This window comes from Zootoca vivipara, chromosome 7, assembly GCF_965207765.1.
Source record: "Zootoca vivipara chromosome 7, rZooViv2.hap1.1, whole genome shotgun sequence".
NCBI lineage: Eukaryota > Metazoa > Chordata > Lepidosauria > Squamata > Lacertidae > Zootoca > Zootoca vivipara.
Genome location: NC_142590.1, coordinates 45,923,973 through 45,941,655, shown reverse-complemented (window position 1 = coordinate 45,941,655; position 17,683 = coordinate 45,923,973). Strand labels below are relative to the sequence as shown.

Genomic DNA, 17,683 nt, shown 5'->3' with positions numbered 1-17,683 from the left:
CTAACCAAGCACCAACATGGTGACAGACACATTTTACATTTCTGGCTATATAACCCTGCTGAGAGGCGGGTCCTGTGAAGCCACATTTAATGGAAACATTCAGTTAGCACCATCACGGGGCCTCAGCAGATGTGCTTAGCAACTTGCCACCTGACCATTTTTATGCCAAATTTAGAGAAGTGTGGAGAAGCAACAGGTAATGGAATGACCTTCCCCATTGCTTTTGCAGTACCCTAGACTTGAAAGGAATCTTAAAACTGAGATACATATTTTTTTAATTCTAGAGAGCTGCAGATTGGAAGGAGGCCCAAACTTCCTTGTTTGTTGCATTTCACCAGTTGGGCTCAGGCTCCCTGCTGGTTTTGATTACCCTAAGTAACACCATATTCTAGCTTAAAACATGGCGGGCAGGACTAGTAAATGGCCCACGATGAACCACAGTGCCACAGAAAATGGGTCAGGGTGGCGAGCTCTGTGGAAGGAACAGATGGGCCCCCACCCTATCTTGCATGTCAAAAACTCACAACCACACAAAACATCATTAATTTTGGAATACCAACTAAATGCCCCTTCTTTTTTAGATGTGGCAACCCGACTCCTCATGTTCAGTGCACCTTTGTAAGTGAGGGGCCTACATTTCTGCGTGTCTGGACCTTGCATCTACCGGGGAGCCCTGCTGCTCCGTTCAAAAGTGAGGAAAAGGAGGGGGTATTTAGAAGGGAGGGAGATGCATTCTGTATGCAGTCAAACCCGTTCTCTTGTTGCATCTTCACATGCCTCAGAGCCCACGACTGAAAACGTGAGTGTCCCATGGAGCTGAGCCCACAACGTTTAATATATGCGATTCTATTTATTTTATTTGCAATATGGTGCGTACAGTTGACATTATGGGAAAATATCATGGCGACGAACAGCATAAAATCAACAATAACATGAGATTCACAAAACAAGTACGAAATACATCACAGATCGGCAGAGGAGGTCAATACATCGCTGGTTCAGTCCTCAGGTGAGTATCATCACCCTTGGGTGATGAGATTCATGCCTTGGCTGGAGTGCGTGTGTGACGAATGGGTACTCCCCACCCCACCCCTTAGGATCTTCTCCTCTGGTCGGGACTGAGAACCGGCGAGGAACCTGTGATCTCCACCAATCCCGAAGACGCTCTCTCCGCGTCCCCTAATATCCCAGCCCACGTGACATATTGGAGAGCAGCCCCCTGTCCTGTTGCACTAAACGGGGCTGACGAGGGCGGCGGCGGCGGAGACGGCGGCTCGGAGAACGGGCTGACTAGGAATGGCTGGCCGGAGCTGGCAGGGGCGGCGCTGAGCGCGCAGGAGGCGGAGCTGCCGGCGCGCCCAAGCAGGCCTGATCCGCTCCCCGGTGTGGGCGCCCGCTAGTCGTCCTGCCTGGGCTCCGCTGTGCTGCCCGGGATGGGGCGCAGGAGCCGCTGTTGCAGCTGGCCGGGCAGCCGCCCTCTCTGAGGCCGGGCCGGGCTGGGCTGGAGCCGGGGGAGCCGCCGCGCCGTCCCCTGAGCCGCCCGGCCCGGGCGCCGAGAGACAGCGGCACCACGAGCGCACGGCGCGGCCGGGAACGAGCAGGAGGTGAGCTGGAGCGAGCGGGGCCGAGCCGGGGAGGGAGTCCGCTGTTCGGGCGCGGGGAGCCGAGTGGGGCTGCACCCATCACGGGCGGGTGGGCGAAGAGAGAGACCCTGCCTTTACGGCCGGCAGCTTCCTTTTGTTGTCGGAGAAGGGGCTGACTGTGTTTCCAGCAGGTCTGTTGTCTTCGTGGTCCTCCTCACACGGCTACTCTCGGCGCCTCCATCACCTGCTCCCACCCCCGGGGTTCAGGGGCGCATCCCCAGGCGGGCTACTTCCTCCAGCACCTCTGCCATGTTTCGTCTGATCACCCACCCCTGGGCAAACTGGGCATTGTGTGGGCCGATGGGCTTGGGCATAGGTGTGTCGAGAGGCGCGGATGGATGCTCTCGCGTGTACCAGTTCTCGGGGGTGTGCAGCGTAGATGCGTGTCTCTAGATAACAGTTGCGCATGGATGTCTGTTTACAAGCAGGTACGTGGGCGAGAGTAAAGGTGTGCCTCTGGTTGTCTGTCTGCGCGTATCTCTAGGATGCTGGCACTTGAGCCCCTCCCCCAGCCAGCCTCGCTCCCCCTCCCCCAAGATGGCTCCTGCACAATCCCCAAGGCGCTTCTTCGAGCAGAGAAAGGCTGGGGCTGTGTCTGAGCCGCCTGGGAATTGGGGAGGGGGGCGCTCTGGCACCTGCTGCACAAGCTTGTTCTCAGCCCCTCCGCCTCTGGGCCGGATCACTTTTGAGGTTCTTCTACCCGTTTTAGGTTCCTGACAAGACGGGGGATTTCCTGTTCCAGGCAGGGGGATCCGTGGAGAAACAATGTAGCCTTTCTCTTAGTAAAAGGGAAGGGGCAGCTGCTTTTAGGAACGAGGGGCCTCACAGCCAAGGCAGCCCAGGGGGGAAATAATGGAGCTTGTATATGTTTACCAGGCTGTGTGCTCTATGTGGAACAGAATGGCCTTGTTGCTGTCTTTTGGATCAGTTTTGCGAAAAAAGAAGAGAGGAATAAGCACACACACAACAGCAACCGTTGGTTGGCATCCATTTACCTTCCCCATAGCTTCCCCATGGGCTTCTCTTCAGCCAACTGGTTTTGTTACCCCTTGGGAACCCATATGGGACCAGGAGCTAACACTATATATAGCATAGAAATGTGTGTGCCTGGGAAGCAGGGGGCTCTGTGTTGCCTGCGCCTTCCTGCAGGCACCATTTACAAATGTTTTACTTTCCTGTTTTCACAGATAGATAGGTAGGTAACTTTCCAAAACAGGTAACTGTTAGGGATGCTTATGCCAAGTCAGGTCAGCAAGGAACATTATTGACCTGAGGCTATGTTTTCTGACTCCAGTTAAAACCTGGATATTTTAATGTCCACAAATTGTATAAACATTGGTGTCTGCTCTCTGGTGATCATCAGGCAGAAGACAAGACTGAATTTCCAGATAAATTATTCACAGCCAAGGAGCAGCCCAGCTGCAGTCTGGCTCCATTAGTGGATTGTTAACATTGCAAAAGCCCATCTCTCCAGCTTTGCTAACTTGTATTTTGCACAGCTTGCCTGCACTCTGTTTGTACAATGGGATATCCAGCTACATACTTAATTGAGGAGAAAGGAATGGAGAGACTCCTGTGAGGGAAAACACAGGCAGACCTGGGATGTCATCTCATTTAAGAGGCTGCTGTAGATAATATCCTAGGAATAAGATGGTGGCTAATGGGCTCCTGCAATGTGTACTAGTTTCAAAATAGTCTTTCTTGCCCCTGAGATGAGCTGTCTCTGACACATGGGCCAAGTTGCCACTTAAGCAGTTTCTGACTTCTGCCTCTGTTTCTCATCCTCTTGTGTGAGAGGAGGCCAGGGGTTTTCTTGAATGCAGTGGATGTAGGTTGGCCAATGAAGTATCTGAGGATGAACTCGGGGATCAGCAAAGCTCCTGGGAGGAGATAATTATATTCCTTTGGGACCCACTCCACTAGGCAGAGTGCAGCAAAGCCATAATTTTGAAGGAATTACATTATGGACTCACCACAACTTCCACCAGGCCCAGCTACATGTGCCATCTAGGGCTGTTTGGGAGTTATAGTTTGGAGGGTGCTAGGTTGACAAGGGCTGCTTTAGGACAAGAGACACCTGGTTAACAGGTAAAACATGGTGGTTCTAGGATGCCAATGTGTATCCACATATTGTTTTGAGATATTTTTTTCCTTATGAGGAGCCATCTTATTGTGAACAAGGATGTGTCTGGACTGGTTTTCTTAATCTCCAGGTTCCCAGTGGCAGACTTTGGATCCCCAAATTTCAGTGGCACACTGTGTGATGCTAACCTTTGGTGCCCACCACCTCTCGTGATCCGTTCTACATCACTGTTGTGGCGTCCCCTGCGGTGCCAGTGCCTAGTGTGGCCAAACTGTATTTTGCACATCTACCATAAAACTGCCTCTGAGGTTCCCCACACCCTTCCACTTGAGCAAGGCCTTGTTATCTTCACCACGAATAGAGCAAACTCTGGTGACGTTATTCCTCCAGCAGACTCAGCAAAGCACTGGGATGCCATCCTGGCACACATTCTGAGAAATGGCTATTTTCGAGATTCCAGCTCTGCAATGTGGTTGAGTAGAGCAAGTGCACCCAGCCCATTGTGAACTGTTAGGAAGCTACATGGCCCTGAGAGCAGTGTGATGTGCTCTGCAGTCCGCTTCTGCTTGGAGAACAACCCATATACAGCAGTGGTGCTGGTGTCAGTTGGTTTGGCAAGGAAGTTGCAAATTTGTACGGGGCTTCATTCATCCCCTGCACCATCAGAATGCCCCTGGCTATGTTGTCTTCTACTCTTGAGCTCTCCCTAGTGTATGCTTTGTTGGGTGTACCGTAGTGGCAGATGAGATGTGTGAATCTCTGGAATGGGAATTGTTGCTTCAGCTCAGATGTTTATATTGTTCCTCTCATTGCACTTTCCTCATTGTGTCCTGGAGCAAGTAGCAAAAGTAGGATGTTTGGGACATGCAAGGTTAAAATCAGTGCCTTATAAATCCTTTTCCCACTCTTCTGCATTCACAATAAACATACCGTACTTAGGGGCATTGTTGTTGTTGTTGTTGTTTAGTTGTTTAGTCGTGTCCGACTCTTCGTGACCCCATGGACCATAGCACGCCAGGCACTCCTGTCTTCCACTGCCTCCCGCAGTTTGGTCAAACTCATGTTCGTAGCTTCGAGAACACTGTCCAACCATCTCGTCCTCTGTCGTCCCCTTCTCCTAGTAATGCCTTAGGGGCATTACTAGGACCTTAAAATACTCAGGGCACATGCCTTTGGTATATATTTGCATATGTTAATTTCCGTTCATGTGTAGGTGTAAATTTAGGCTCCCTTTCAAAGGGAAAGCCACCCTGCAAGCAAAATGGTTTTGCAAAGAAGAAAGAAAGAGGGGGGCAAGAGATCTAGGGCCTAGTGCAAAAGATCCAGGACTCAAGACTTCTGTTCTACCCCCTAATAATGTCCCAGCGTGTATTTCAGAAGTTGCGAAAAGCTGTGATTTGTGTGCCAGGGTGAACGCTGTTGTTTTTAGTTCAACTCTTTTCAACCCCTAGTTCACAGCTGATATAAAAACCCCCTGCACATAGAAATGTGGATGTTTGGGAGAAGTCCAGGCTTTCCCTGACATTTACAGTACATTACTTTGTGGGTGCATTTTCCCCCATGGGAAAGCATTCAACCTCACTCCGAACCTTCAGGTCAGATGATAAATCTTTAGGAAGAGTTTTACAATTTAATCTGTTGTTTGTGTGACCTAGACCTGGATGAAATGAAAATTCCTGTCCGTTAGGGTTGCATGCAAAGCAGCATCAACAGGGTCCTGCAGGCACAGTGGCACTTCTGTTTCTTCTCCTACCCCTGGTGTGCCCCCAAAATCTTCTCCAGGGGGTTACCCAATCCTCCAGAGGTGATTTTGAGGGTGCATGTGGAGCTAAATGGGAGAGGAGGTTCCATTCCATTAGCACAAGGTCTTTTGTACCAGTGGAACAGGAGCGTTGGACACAGTCGTTGTGAATTTGGAGGCAGAAGGGAAGTAGTGATGATCAACTGATTGTTGTAAAATGAATACAGAAGTGTTTTCTTGTGCATACATATTTTGGAAAGAGTGACTACTCCCACCACCAAAAAAATTTCTGACAGCTCAATTCAAAGAGCATGAGACTCATAACCTCAGGGTCAGGGTCAAGGGTTTGAGCCCCATGTTGGGTGAAAGATTCCTGCATTGCAGGTGGCTGGACTAGAATAGATGATCCTCGTGGTCCCTTCCAACTTTACAATTCTATGATACTGTTATTCAATGCCTCCCCCATGTAAGGCGGGAGCTATTGGCTTCTTCCCTTTTTGTGAGGGTCGTAGAACTCTATAATACAGTAGTAAGGCATAGAAAGTCTGCTGTTTCAGTCACAAAGGATGAAAGAGATTTTATGGGATTAAGGTATGTGGGTGAATGTACTGAATATGCAACTGTCTGACGTGCTAAATGCTTTGTGATTAGCCCAGCATTTGCCTGAATGAAACAGCTTATTATAACTTTCCTCTGTATTAAGCTGAGAGCCAGATGCTTTGTCGTGGTGCCTGAAGTAGTTACTTGAAAACTCCTATTTCCTTCCATCAATGGCAGTGAGTGCAGTGAAATGTTTTACTTTGGCATAAGATGAGACTCCAAATAAATAAATCTATTGTTGTTGTTTCAAATAATATTTATTAATTTTCAAACATTTTAACACAAAAACAGAAACAGAAAAGCAAAAATAAAACATAATCAAAAAAAAAATCAATTCATTACATTAACTTGACATTGTGGACTTCCTCGATTCCCCCCACACTGGGTCCATCTATTTAATCTAAATTAAGCAATTTTCCTTTTTCACCTTAAATCGTTCTGACACAATCTTTCCATTATTTCCCAACCAATTCTAATCTACTCAAAGAAAGAAAAAAGACATTGACTATCCTCAACCTATAATTCATTAATTAATCCAAATCTAACTTTATTTCCCATCCATCTCTAATTCTTCCTTTAGCCTCACAATTTATACCCCAAAATTTTTTCATACATTCAAATATTATTTCTTCTATCATAATAACCTTTAACCACATTTATCTAATTCTACCCCCCTTCCCCTGGACTCCAGATCTCCCAGATGTATCAACCAGTTCCATAAAACATTCCAGTTTCGGACCATCTTAATCAATCAGAAAATAACCCATTGTTACTCCTCAGCCTATTCCCACTCTTTCGCCACCTGTCCACCACTCTCCCTTCTTTGTCCCCTGCTGCCCCCCCAATTTTCTAACTGTAGCACAATACCATTCAGCTATGTTTCCACTTTTCAGCCCTATCTCAATCCCCCCCCCAGTTAAGCTCAGGCCCCAGCATGGATCCTGCCCTCCCTCTCTCACTGGGAGAACATTATTCCATGCTGGTTCTTCTTTGAGAACTCCTTGAATCAAACATAAGTCTTGTTCCCCCTCTCCCACTGGGGGAACAATATTCTGTACTTCTTCCTCCTCTTTTTTAAGTTCAGTTATATTGTCCAGGACTGATGGATCTTCCTCCTCTTCTGCATAGTCATTTACAATGCCCTCGGATGATGCTTGTTCATCTTGCTTCGGTTCATTCTCTACTGAGACCAAACCACTTTCCACACAGTTCTGTCTTATTTTACGAATCTCTATATTGTTCTGCTGCAATTCATCTCTCACGTCCAAAATCAGTTCCAGGAGTTTTTGATAATCCACAAAGTCTAAAGAGCCAGATGATGTTGTGTCTACTGACATCCTGTTTATATCAAATTCCATGGGAGCTGCAGAGATTACAATGCAGGAAGTGGCGCTGTTCATATTGCCAAACCTCAGAAACAAAGTTTACGTCTGATCTGGTTATCAACTCTCATTTTTAATTCTTGTTCTTATTTTTAAAATATTGTGTCCATTTCTGAAAAGAGCATTATCAAACTTCTTGTACACAGCCTTATATTTGCTCTCTCTTCAAAGTTAACAGTTCTCAGCCTCAAAGAGGTAAACAAATTCTTTCTTATTGTGATGTCATGATGGCGGCTGGCGGTAGACCGGAAGTCCATAAATATATCTATTGTTATAGAGACTTTATTCTTCTTCTAACACAGGGACGCAGAACCCCTGGCCCTCCAGATGTTTCTGAACTACCCATCAGCCCCAGCGCAGAAATGGACAGTGGACAGAGATTATGGGAGTTGTATTTCAGCAACATCAGGAGGGCCAAAAGTTCTCCACCCCTGTTCTAACAAAACCTAGTTACACACAGTCCCATGTTCAGTACTTCCTAACATTTCAAACAGCTAAAATGAATTAAAGGAGCAGGTTTATTATTATTTTTAAGATGATATTTCACATACAGTAACTTGAGATGATGATGATATATTTATACCCTGCACTTTTCCCTGACAGGGATTGTGAAGGTCTTTGGGGGGGGGGAGGGAACAAAATATTTGGGGGATACCCAGTTCCACCCAAAAAGCCTTCCCCTGCCCCCCCCAAATTGAAAAAAATTGAAAAAATAGGCTTATGAAACCTTTTCTTTTGGAATGGTGGATAGAGTGTTACTCCCCAAAATGATTTTTAAAAACTACATAATAGGAAGACTTTTATGTAAGACTATGTACAGTACAAGATCCATAAAATATTATTACTGTACACTTAGAATAAGCAAGTCATGAGTTGCACACTGAAAGTACAATTCTCAAATGCAAAAGCAAGTTGCATTGCTACCTCTGTGAGGCACTGCAATTGACATGAGAAGGATTCAGTTGCTTTGCTTGTGGGCTTCCTCTTCTTGGCATAGTTGTTGGGTTTGTTTCTGTCCTCTTGCCTGGGCCTCAAAGGACTGTGGGTGTGAGTGGAGAAAGTAGAGGTTTTAGAAGTCTATGATAAATATGATGACAGATATTAAGAAGCAGAAACTGATGGCAATAGCTGTGAAAATGAGACTGATTAAATTCCATGAAGTATCCATTGAGTCTTGGTCTTTCCCTCCCAGTTCTCTTTATGGTATTGAGTGCTTTCTGTCTGCTTGACACTGTGGAGGACTGGAGGAGACAATAATATTATTTGTTTTGCTATTATGTTGATGAGTTATTCTCTGTGTATAGTGTTTTACCTGCTCCTCATAAACTGGCAGAACCAAAGAGAGGCTAGGTTCCTTACACCCTTCTTGACCATTCGGCCCACTATTCGTCTCTTCTGCTGAACCTGTCAGAGCCTGACTTTGCATACAGTGGAAGTCCTTAACTTACCAAGGATTTGAGGTCCATTGGCCACCCTTACCTGGTTTAGCTGGCCAGTTGAAGCCATTTCCCAGAGTGTGCCACTGTCACATTCTGACAGCCTATATGATCCACAGATGAGAGTTGAGTGCTTTGGCTGTCCAAAGGTGGACAAACTTTTCCAGAAAGAGCATTATGAGTCCCCCACCAGAGGTACTTCTCCTCCCCTAACACCCATCAATCTGCATAGTGCATTTAAAGAGTATTGCGAATGTTTCAGTGTCCCCAGAAATGTCTGTTTTGAGGTAGTGGTGAAAAAAACCCTGGATTTTTTCATCATGGCTTCAATATTTCCAGAAAATTTACTTCTCTAGTTAGACTTCAGACTCCTTGGGAATCCTAAGAGTGCCATCCTAACCATTCCTATTCAGAAGTAAGTCCTATTAAACACAGTGGGGCTTATTTCCAGATAAGTGGAGCTAGGAATACAGCCCTGCTCTGCTTTCTGTTCTTTCTGCCTGCTTTCTGCTATTATCCTACAAATCCATTGTCATAGATGAGGGGGGATCCTGCTGATAAGGGTAAGATCAGATACTCTCCACATGTGTGCAATTGTGCCTTAGATCCAGCTTGCCTTTTTTTAAAATGCCCTCCGCAATAAAAAGGGACTCCAGCATGGGACAGCAGGATTTCAAAGTAAAAGTGGAACAGCCCCTTTTAAATAAAGCTCCTTTTGAGAATTATTCCCTTCCAAATGCTGTGGAACTGGTGCCTTTATCTGATAAGAGGTGTGATGAGGGGTGATTGATCTGTGTTACCTGTCATGTCTGTGTGTGCAGGCTGTAGATCTTTGAGGGAGCAAAGGATAATTGAATACAAAAAAGGAGGTGGGGTGTGTGTGCTGGTCTGGTGTGGTAAAGGTCTTGTTTCCAGAGCTGGTATCCAGTTGCTGTTGGAGAGATAAGACAGGCCCTGATCCCTGGAAAGGGATGCAGTGCCTAACTTGGATCATTCACCTCTTGATTCCTATGCCTGCCCTCCCCAAAGCTCAAGGGACACCTGCCCTTCTTTCATTTCTGATGTTAAGGCAGGAGCATATCAGTGCTGGCAAGTGGGAAGCCCTCTCCTTCCTTCTTAATAACCCCTTGCTGAGTGCCAGCCCTTCATCTCTTTTGTTTATGTTTCTTTGGCTGGGTTGCTTCTTGCCCATTTGCCAACATTTCTTTATAGGGGGAGATAGAATGTCAGAAGATTTATAAGACTGAAAAAGCTCATCTACTTAGACTGGAAGCAGTGCCATAGTGCAAGCATGCATAGTCATTCTGCAGGTTGTGGGTGATGGTAGTGATAGGATGGCCACCCTTTCCCCATGAAACATGCCCAAAATTAGTGGGGAAGACAGAAAGGGTAGTACTTGCTTGCCTTTAACACACTGTACTCTTATGAGAGTGATTGGTGGGTGCTGCTGGTAGGGAAGGTGTATTTCTGACCCCTCCATCTTTCCCAAACAGGCTTGGTGCCTGGGCCAGAGCCCCCTACACTGTGCCCCCCTGATGCTGGCTGGCCTGTGCCCAGAAGATGAGCAGATTGCTGGTGGGAGTGACCCTGGAGAGGATCTGCAAAGCTGTGCTGCTCTTATGTTTACTGCACTTCCTCATCATCATGATCCTCTACTTCGATGTCTACGCCCAGCGCCTGGACTTTTTCAGCCGCTTCAATATGCGCAACTCCTCCCGCACTCTGCCCTATGCCAATGTCTCTCGGCCTAATGGGACCACCGGGCCTCTGGGCCCTGAGCTCCTGGCCCCGAGTACGAAGTCTGTCAGTATCAACAGCACTGTCACCGAGAAGCCCTTACCACCTTGCCCAGAGATGCCTCCTGGCCTAGGTAAGTTTACAGATGAGCTCTGTCTGCCTCATGCCGTGTCCTACAAAAGGCCCGTTAGTGGTGAAACTGTATTGCAGTTATTGGGTTTATTTGTGCACTGCTTGCCACCTGCTGTTTCCCTGTCTCTGCTGCCTGTCAATGCAACAGTGTTCTAAACTGGCCTTTGGCTCCTGATAATAGGAACTAGAAGATCTAGGAATCTGCAGAACAGGCATGGTATTGCAAATCATGGGCTCCAATGGCCTCTAACATTGGAGCCAATCCTGCAGTGGAAAAACAGTTGGGAATATGTGGACAGTATTTGTTGAAAGCTGGCAAACTGAATAGTGTTCTTAGTATATTTACAGTGATCAGGTAGCGGACTTTTTATTTCCTTTTAGCCATGGCAACTCCTTGTCTCTTTCCCAGTTCCACTGTACCTAGCTAGTGCCTTTCTGCAGGTGGCTACAAGTAATTGGGGAAAGGGCTTAGATCCTGCACAGACATGGCTTAGTAGGGGCTACAAGGGTTAGCTCCTTCTTATGCTGATCTCTTCTAATTAATGCACGAAGTAGACCAGCTTTCACTCACCTGATGCCCTCCAGATGTATTGGACTACAATATAGCTGCAGCTGATGAAACCTGTAGCGCAAAAACATCTGGAGAGCACCTGGTTAGTGAAGACCAAAGTAGACTATCTCCTGACCCTTTGGGGCAAAACATTTAAGGCATAGATAACTTAATACCCTTATTCCTGACAGGTGAATAAAGAATTGAAGTACAAGCTTTGGTATTGATATTTAACTGGGGCTAAAACTTTTATTAAACAATGCAATCTGAAACAAGCAACAACCTTTCCTGTTAACTCTGAATCACTTAGCTGGATATTCAAGTTAACTCTGCTTTGACTGTTTGCTGTCTCTGTGGTTGATACATGTTTCAGTTTTTAGGTTTCTTTGCTGATTTTTTTCTGGGCAGTGCCCTGCCAACTTAGCTAATGAAAGGGACATGAGCTGTTTGTGTAAGTCATGAGGCTGTGGCTGATGCATAGATAATGGAGTCCTTTCTCCTGCAGTGGGCCGGCTCCTTATCGAGTTCAGCACTCCCATGAGCATGGAGAGGGTGCAACGGGAAAACCCAGATGTGCGGGAGGGCGGCAAGTACTCTCCCCCAGACTGTGTGCCTCGCCAGAAGGTGGCCATCCTCATTCCGTTCCGGCACCGGGAGCACCACCTCAAGTACTGGCTGCACTACCTGCACCCAATTCTACGGCGCCAGAAGGTGTCTTATGGCATCTATATAATTAACCAGGTGCGTAGAGAATGATAATGTGGGGGCAGTGGTGCAGTTGGGTCATTGTGCATTCTGGACTGAATGGTCTCATGGGCATCCCCTTCAGGTGGTACTGTGCATTACTTCAAAATAAGTGCACCATGAACTTTGCACCTATGGTGTGGAATGTGACGTAGATGCTTCTCACTTGCTTCTTGATTTAAAAAATCAGGCCTGCTCTCTGACATGACAATAAACCTGAAATACAGGTAGTGGGACTTTGCAGGATCTATAAAGGGAAATAGACAGTTCTGGAAAAAATGGGGGGAGGGGAAATAGAATGTTATTCACAATGAAATGTAACAAGAGAGAGGTCGGCCAGCTGCATCAGGTAACAGTAAGAGGGTCGTGACAGTTGATGTGACCCCGTTCCTTCATTATCTTTCCATACAGTATGGTGAAGACACCTTTAACCGAGCTAAGCTGTTGAATGTGGGCTTCCTAGAAGCCCTTCGAGATGATGAGAGCTATGACTGCTTCATCTTCAGCGACGTTGACCTGGTGCCCATGGATGACCGGAATCTCTATCGCTGTTATGACCAACCCCGGCACTTTGCTGTTGCCATGGATAAGTTTGGCTTCCGGTGAGTTTGTGCACTTTGATCTTTTTTGAGATGCCAGTGGCCCCTTGAAATTGTTCAGAGTGTCAGAGGCAAAATGGAAGGAGGAATGTATGACTTTATTGCACACATAACTTACCTTGCCAATGTAGCATAATTGAAACTGCCTTGTTGGAGACCGTATGGGGAGAAATATCCCTCCTGCAGTGTGTGCTCTCATTCTGTGTGGCTTGGACCTTGTGGGGACCTGCAAGCTGTGAAATGTGTTTCTTATCTAGATTGCTGTACAGGAACCTCCCCCATTCTTAAGACCACCATGTCACGTTTCTTCATCATTTGCAGTTTTTGTACTTAAAAATGGGGGTATACAACAGCTTTGGATGAATCCCAAGCCAAAGCAGGGTGCTTTACAGGGATTCTGGGATTGTCTGAGAAAAAGTGGAAGCTTTTCAGGGATCTAGAGACAAAGTGGGGATTTCCCAAAGTGCCTCATGGCGCTGTGACAACTCTGACAATTGTCTGCTGAAAGCAAAACGAATGTAGCTAACCTTCGTGTATAAGGAAAACACAAGGGTGGTGGAATGGCTGAAGTAGAACAAATGCCAGGGTAAGTGGGGTGAGGATTCTGTTGTGACCGACAAGTCAAGCTTGTAAACAGAGGGAATGAGTTCACCTGGAGTCTTCAACCCAGTGCTTTGTGGGGAGGAAAGGGAATCCCTTTTAGTTTTGTCCCCTGACCCCCAAGATTAACTTTAAAGGTACCTAGTTCACAAAAATTGAACCAATTTGTCTGCCATTGGCAAGTTTCATACCTAGGAAAACCTCTTTCATGTCTGCTTTCCGAACAATTGCCCTCCAAAGACATGGGAAGTTTAAGTGGACACCTTTTTATCCATCCCCAAACTGTGAAGGCTGTCCTTGTGGGAAAACCAATGAAGCTATCATTCAGAAATTTGACAGGACTCATCTTCCTTGGAGGCTCTGATGTCTGCAACTTTCATCCAATAGTGGGGGAGGGGGGAAAGTTTCCTTTAAAAAATAACCATCGAATTTCAAAGGTACCTGACAGAAAAAAGCCCCACCCTGGAACTATTTGGCTGGCTGAATCCACTGTGGAGTGGCTAATGTGCCTCAAAATTTTATCCACTGTAAAAAGGGGGAACGGTATAGCTTAAAAACAACAACAACCTAATAGTGAATGAGGGGAAATGAAACCTTGTTTTTCCCAACTCAGACACTGAAGCACTTGGGACTGAGGCATGTTGTTTTCTGAAGTACTGACTCAAGGTCCAAACTGAATCTTCTGTTTGGTGCACACCCCTAATTTAAACTTTGCTGCATCTTATATGACTAGATGAAATACTCCAGGGAAGTCCTTGTGATACCACATTATGGAATGGGCGCTTGCAAAACCTATATGAAGGTGATGTAAACAAGCAGAGAGGATCCCCACGTGAATGTTCTGTGTTGCCTATATCCTTACCTGCCAAACTAGGCAAAAGGAGACGGAGGAGGTACAGTGTGTATAAAATGGAATCCTGCATTCCAGCTAAGGAGAAGGGAAATGGGAAGGATTTAGGAGAGACCTGATGCAGTGGGAGCAATGGGTGACATCACATGGCTGATTTGGAAACTGGGATTTAGACTGTGTCAGGTGTAGCTTGGACCACCCAGGTTCTGTGCTCCTGAACTCATTCGTGGCTTGACTGATTCCCATCTCTCCTGCTTGTCCTCTGCAGGCTGCCATACTCTGGCTACTTCGGAGGTGTCTCTGGCCTGAGCAAGACACAGTTTCTGAAGATCAATGGCTTCCCTAACGAGTACTGGGGCTGGGGTGGGGAAGATGACGACATCTTTAACCGGTGCGTGAGAGGCTGGGCCAAGCCTAGCCAGAACTTGTTCTCTGCAAGTTTGTTGTAGTAGGCATGTAGTCTGTTTTTCCATGTGGCGTCTCCTGGGAATGTGCTGAGTGGCAGGGAACAGCATTCTCTTCTGGGGTGGGGTAGCTGTGCAAATGGCAGGTGGCAGTATGCAACACCTGCCTTTTCTATAACAATGCTCCCAAATCTGAGAGAGGAGGACACAGGCAGGTAGGTATCCCATAGCACATAACAGGCAGGGCCAAATAGAAGGCCTGGGGAGCCAATACTCTGAAAGCCAGAAGGGGTTGGGGTTGCTGAGGACTGGAGGGTGAGGACTAACTCCTGCTTTATTTAGAGTTTGCCCCCAACCTGTCTGCTGATCTTTGAGCTGCGCTGTTTCTTTGCACAGGATCTCGCTTAATGGCATGAAAGTGTCACGTCCTGATGCCCGCATTGGGCGCTACCGCATGATCAAGCACGAGCGTGACCGACACAACGAGCCCAATCCCCAGCGGTGAGACAATGTGCTTGCTAGCTCCCTACCTAGTCCATTTGCAAGCTACATAAGGAGATAGAAAGCTCCCACAAAATTTCTGCACCGTTTTCCAGGGCACATAATGGCTTTCAAGCCTGATTTTCAATGGAAAATAATCTTCCAGATGCCTCTTCCCTTTTATAGCATACTACTCAGTATGAGGAGAGAAGGGCCACATTTGTTTGCGTCCCCGTAGGATTTCCATGAGACAAACCAAGGTAGCCTACAAGTCCTTAGCCTTCCCCCTGAGTGTTTTCTATTACTGTGTGTGCATTCCTCTCTTTCTGACCCCATCCCCCATTTTAATTCCACTCTCTGCCTCTTATTTCTAAGAGACACAGACATGAATCAGAATCCCAACCATGCACCAGGTGTGATTGGTTAAATCTATGTTCTGCTAGTGCTAGGCAACGAAAAAGAAAGGGACTCCTGTCCTGTGCCCTAACATTTATTGTCTGGAACCAGAGAAAAGCCACAGCTGGCATGGTTTCAGAGCAAAATACTAAACTTCTTTCATGAGACCCTGACATTCGACTTGAGAAGGTTGTGTGGTAGTAGTGATAATCACCTATCATGAGAACTAAATGCAGTCACCATCCATGGCCTTCCAGGATCCTATGATGCCATCACACCTTGCAACCTTGCTATATCATTTGATAGGGACTGTTGTTTTACAGCTAAGCTCACTCTGTTACTTGGAACTTTCAGCCTGGAAGGGCTGTGTACAGTGACTGTCCGTTCATGTGTTCAGAAGACACAATTTCCTTTTGGAAGTCCCACGCAGTGCTTTGTATGCTGGAAATGTGACATAAGAAATTGCTTTATTGTGCGTGGATAATGTTACGTAAGGCTCTACCCAAAATCCTTCCAAGTGGCCTGAGCTGTCATTAGACTCTCTATTCCATTCATCAAGGAATGGCTTGTAGGTTTAACTTGAGTTAATCTAACTGCCTACTTACATGTGTAAGATGAGTTTCTCTCTGGTTCTCCCGGCAGGTTCACCAAAATCCAGAATACCAAGGTGACCATGAAACGCGACGGCATTGGCTCGCTACAGTACCGCCTGGTGGAGGTGGTTCGTCGTCCCATGTACACCAATGTAACCGTGGAGATTGGCCGCCCACCACCACGCCCCCCTCGGGGCTGACTCTTTGCTGCCTGGCTCTGCCCATGGCCCCATGCATGAGGAGCTGTGCGGATCCCAGCCCTGACTGGCTCAGAGGACTGTGTCCTGGCTTGGAGGAGCTGTCTGCCTCCTTTGTGGGGATGCGGGAAAGGCCAAGAATACATCTTCGCCTTTCCCCAGCCTTTGGCTGAAGCCCATCTCCTGATCACTAGTCAGTTCCCCACAGTGCCCTTCACAGGTTGGGGAGGAAGTGTGTGTGTGTCATGGTGCCTGGTGCAGCACTTAGGGGTCCTGGGCACAGCCAAGCCCCACTCCTGGTTGGAAGGCACTGAGAGCAGAGAAACCTTGTGCAGGTTCTTGAACCTCCCTATCCTCTCCCAGAACTTTTCACAGAGCGGCATCCCTTAAGGATCCCGGAAGTACAGTACAGGTAGTTGTTTACCTTTCCTCTCCGTGTGCAAGAGTGCCGTTTGAGCCTTCCTTCCAGGGGATGGCCTGGCATTGCGACAAATGCCAGCTCGCAAGGTGTCCAGGTGGTTCACTCGTGCCCAGCTGAGGAGAAGCTCTTCCAAAGGAGAAGCTCTAATGGGCCTGGCCACTGCCCACCTCCATTCATGGCTTGGTGCTGTCCCCCTGCTGGGCCCTGGGTGTCACTTCTGGCTCCAGTAACACAGGGGCGTTTTATACAAAACCCTCATTAGAATACTTGAGTGCTTCCTGGGTTAGTGTGACAGGTAGCCTGTCTGTCAAGGGACAACAGGTCACTCTTCCTAGCAGTGTTTGCTCTTCTGTCTGTGAATGGGGAATGTTGGTTGGGCAGCAAGGGTGGAATCAAAATGGCATGGTTCAGCCTACTCTCTGGTGTGGGCTGGCTTCTCTTTTTTTACAGGCACCGATGGGCCTATGGCCATGGCTACAGAACAGAGGAAGGTGAAGTTGGCTTCTTGCTGCCTGTCCCCTACCTCTCACCTCCAACCCACTTACCCCATACCAACCCCCACTCACCAATAAACCTTCCCGCCATCTGCCAGGCAACCTGCCGTTGACCACTCATCATGCCCTGCCACCACCTGAGGCCAGGCCCCTGGGTCCGTCTGCTCATGACACATGGTGGCCGTGTGCCTAATTCCTGGAGCTAGGAAGCTGCTGGTGTCCCTCATCTCTGGTTATGGTGCCTGGCAGGTAGAATCTCCTGCACTGGTACACTTTGGGGTGGCAGCTGGGCCAGGCTTGAAGCTAGGCATCAGCGTGTTGCGAAGCCCAGGTGTTGGTGACTTTTGTACATTTGAATGTTTTGATCCCTTTTCAAGCCTATGGTGAATGCAGCACTGGTCACTATGATCAGACTTTTGTATTCAATAAAGTTTCAAAACTTGGGAGACTCCTTGCCTATAGGATTCAGGTGGGGGTCTGTGGATAGGGGCAACGCTGCAGGTTTATGCAATCTGCACCCTTCCCTCCTTGTGCTCATCTTGGCAAGGTACAAAATGAAGAATTAAATTCGTTTCCAAACGAATGGCACCTCATTGTGCTT

At 47.3% G+C, this 17,683-nt stretch overlaps 1 protein-coding gene across 3 annotated transcripts; it reads left to right on the top strand.

Moving 5' to 3' along the window:
• The first annotated feature begins 1,104 nt into the window (after positions 1–1,104).
• On the top strand, positions 1,105–17,530 carry B4GALT2 (beta-1,4-galactosyltransferase 2). Of its 3 annotated transcripts, XM_035123193.3 has the most exons (7): positions 1,224–1,604; positions 10,379–10,755; positions 11,810–12,045; positions 12,460–12,650; positions 14,366–14,488; positions 14,898–15,002; positions 16,020–17,530. In XM_035123193.3, exons 2-7 carry the CDS (start codon positions 10,446–10,448, stop codon positions 16,168–16,170), a joined length of 1,116 nt encoding a protein of 371 aa, XP_034979084.1. In that variant the 5' UTR covers positions 1,224–1,604; positions 10,379–10,445; the 3' UTR covers positions 16,171–17,530. The 3 variants fall into 3 exon arrangements, with proteins under 3 accessions (XP_034979086.1, XP_034979084.1, XP_034979087.1); XM_035123195.3 differs by lacking the exon at positions 14,898–15,002 and having other exon boundaries at positions 1,105–1,604; XM_035123196.3 differs by lacking the exon at positions 14,366–14,488.
• The last annotated feature ends 153 nt before the right edge of the window (positions 17,531–17,683 follow it).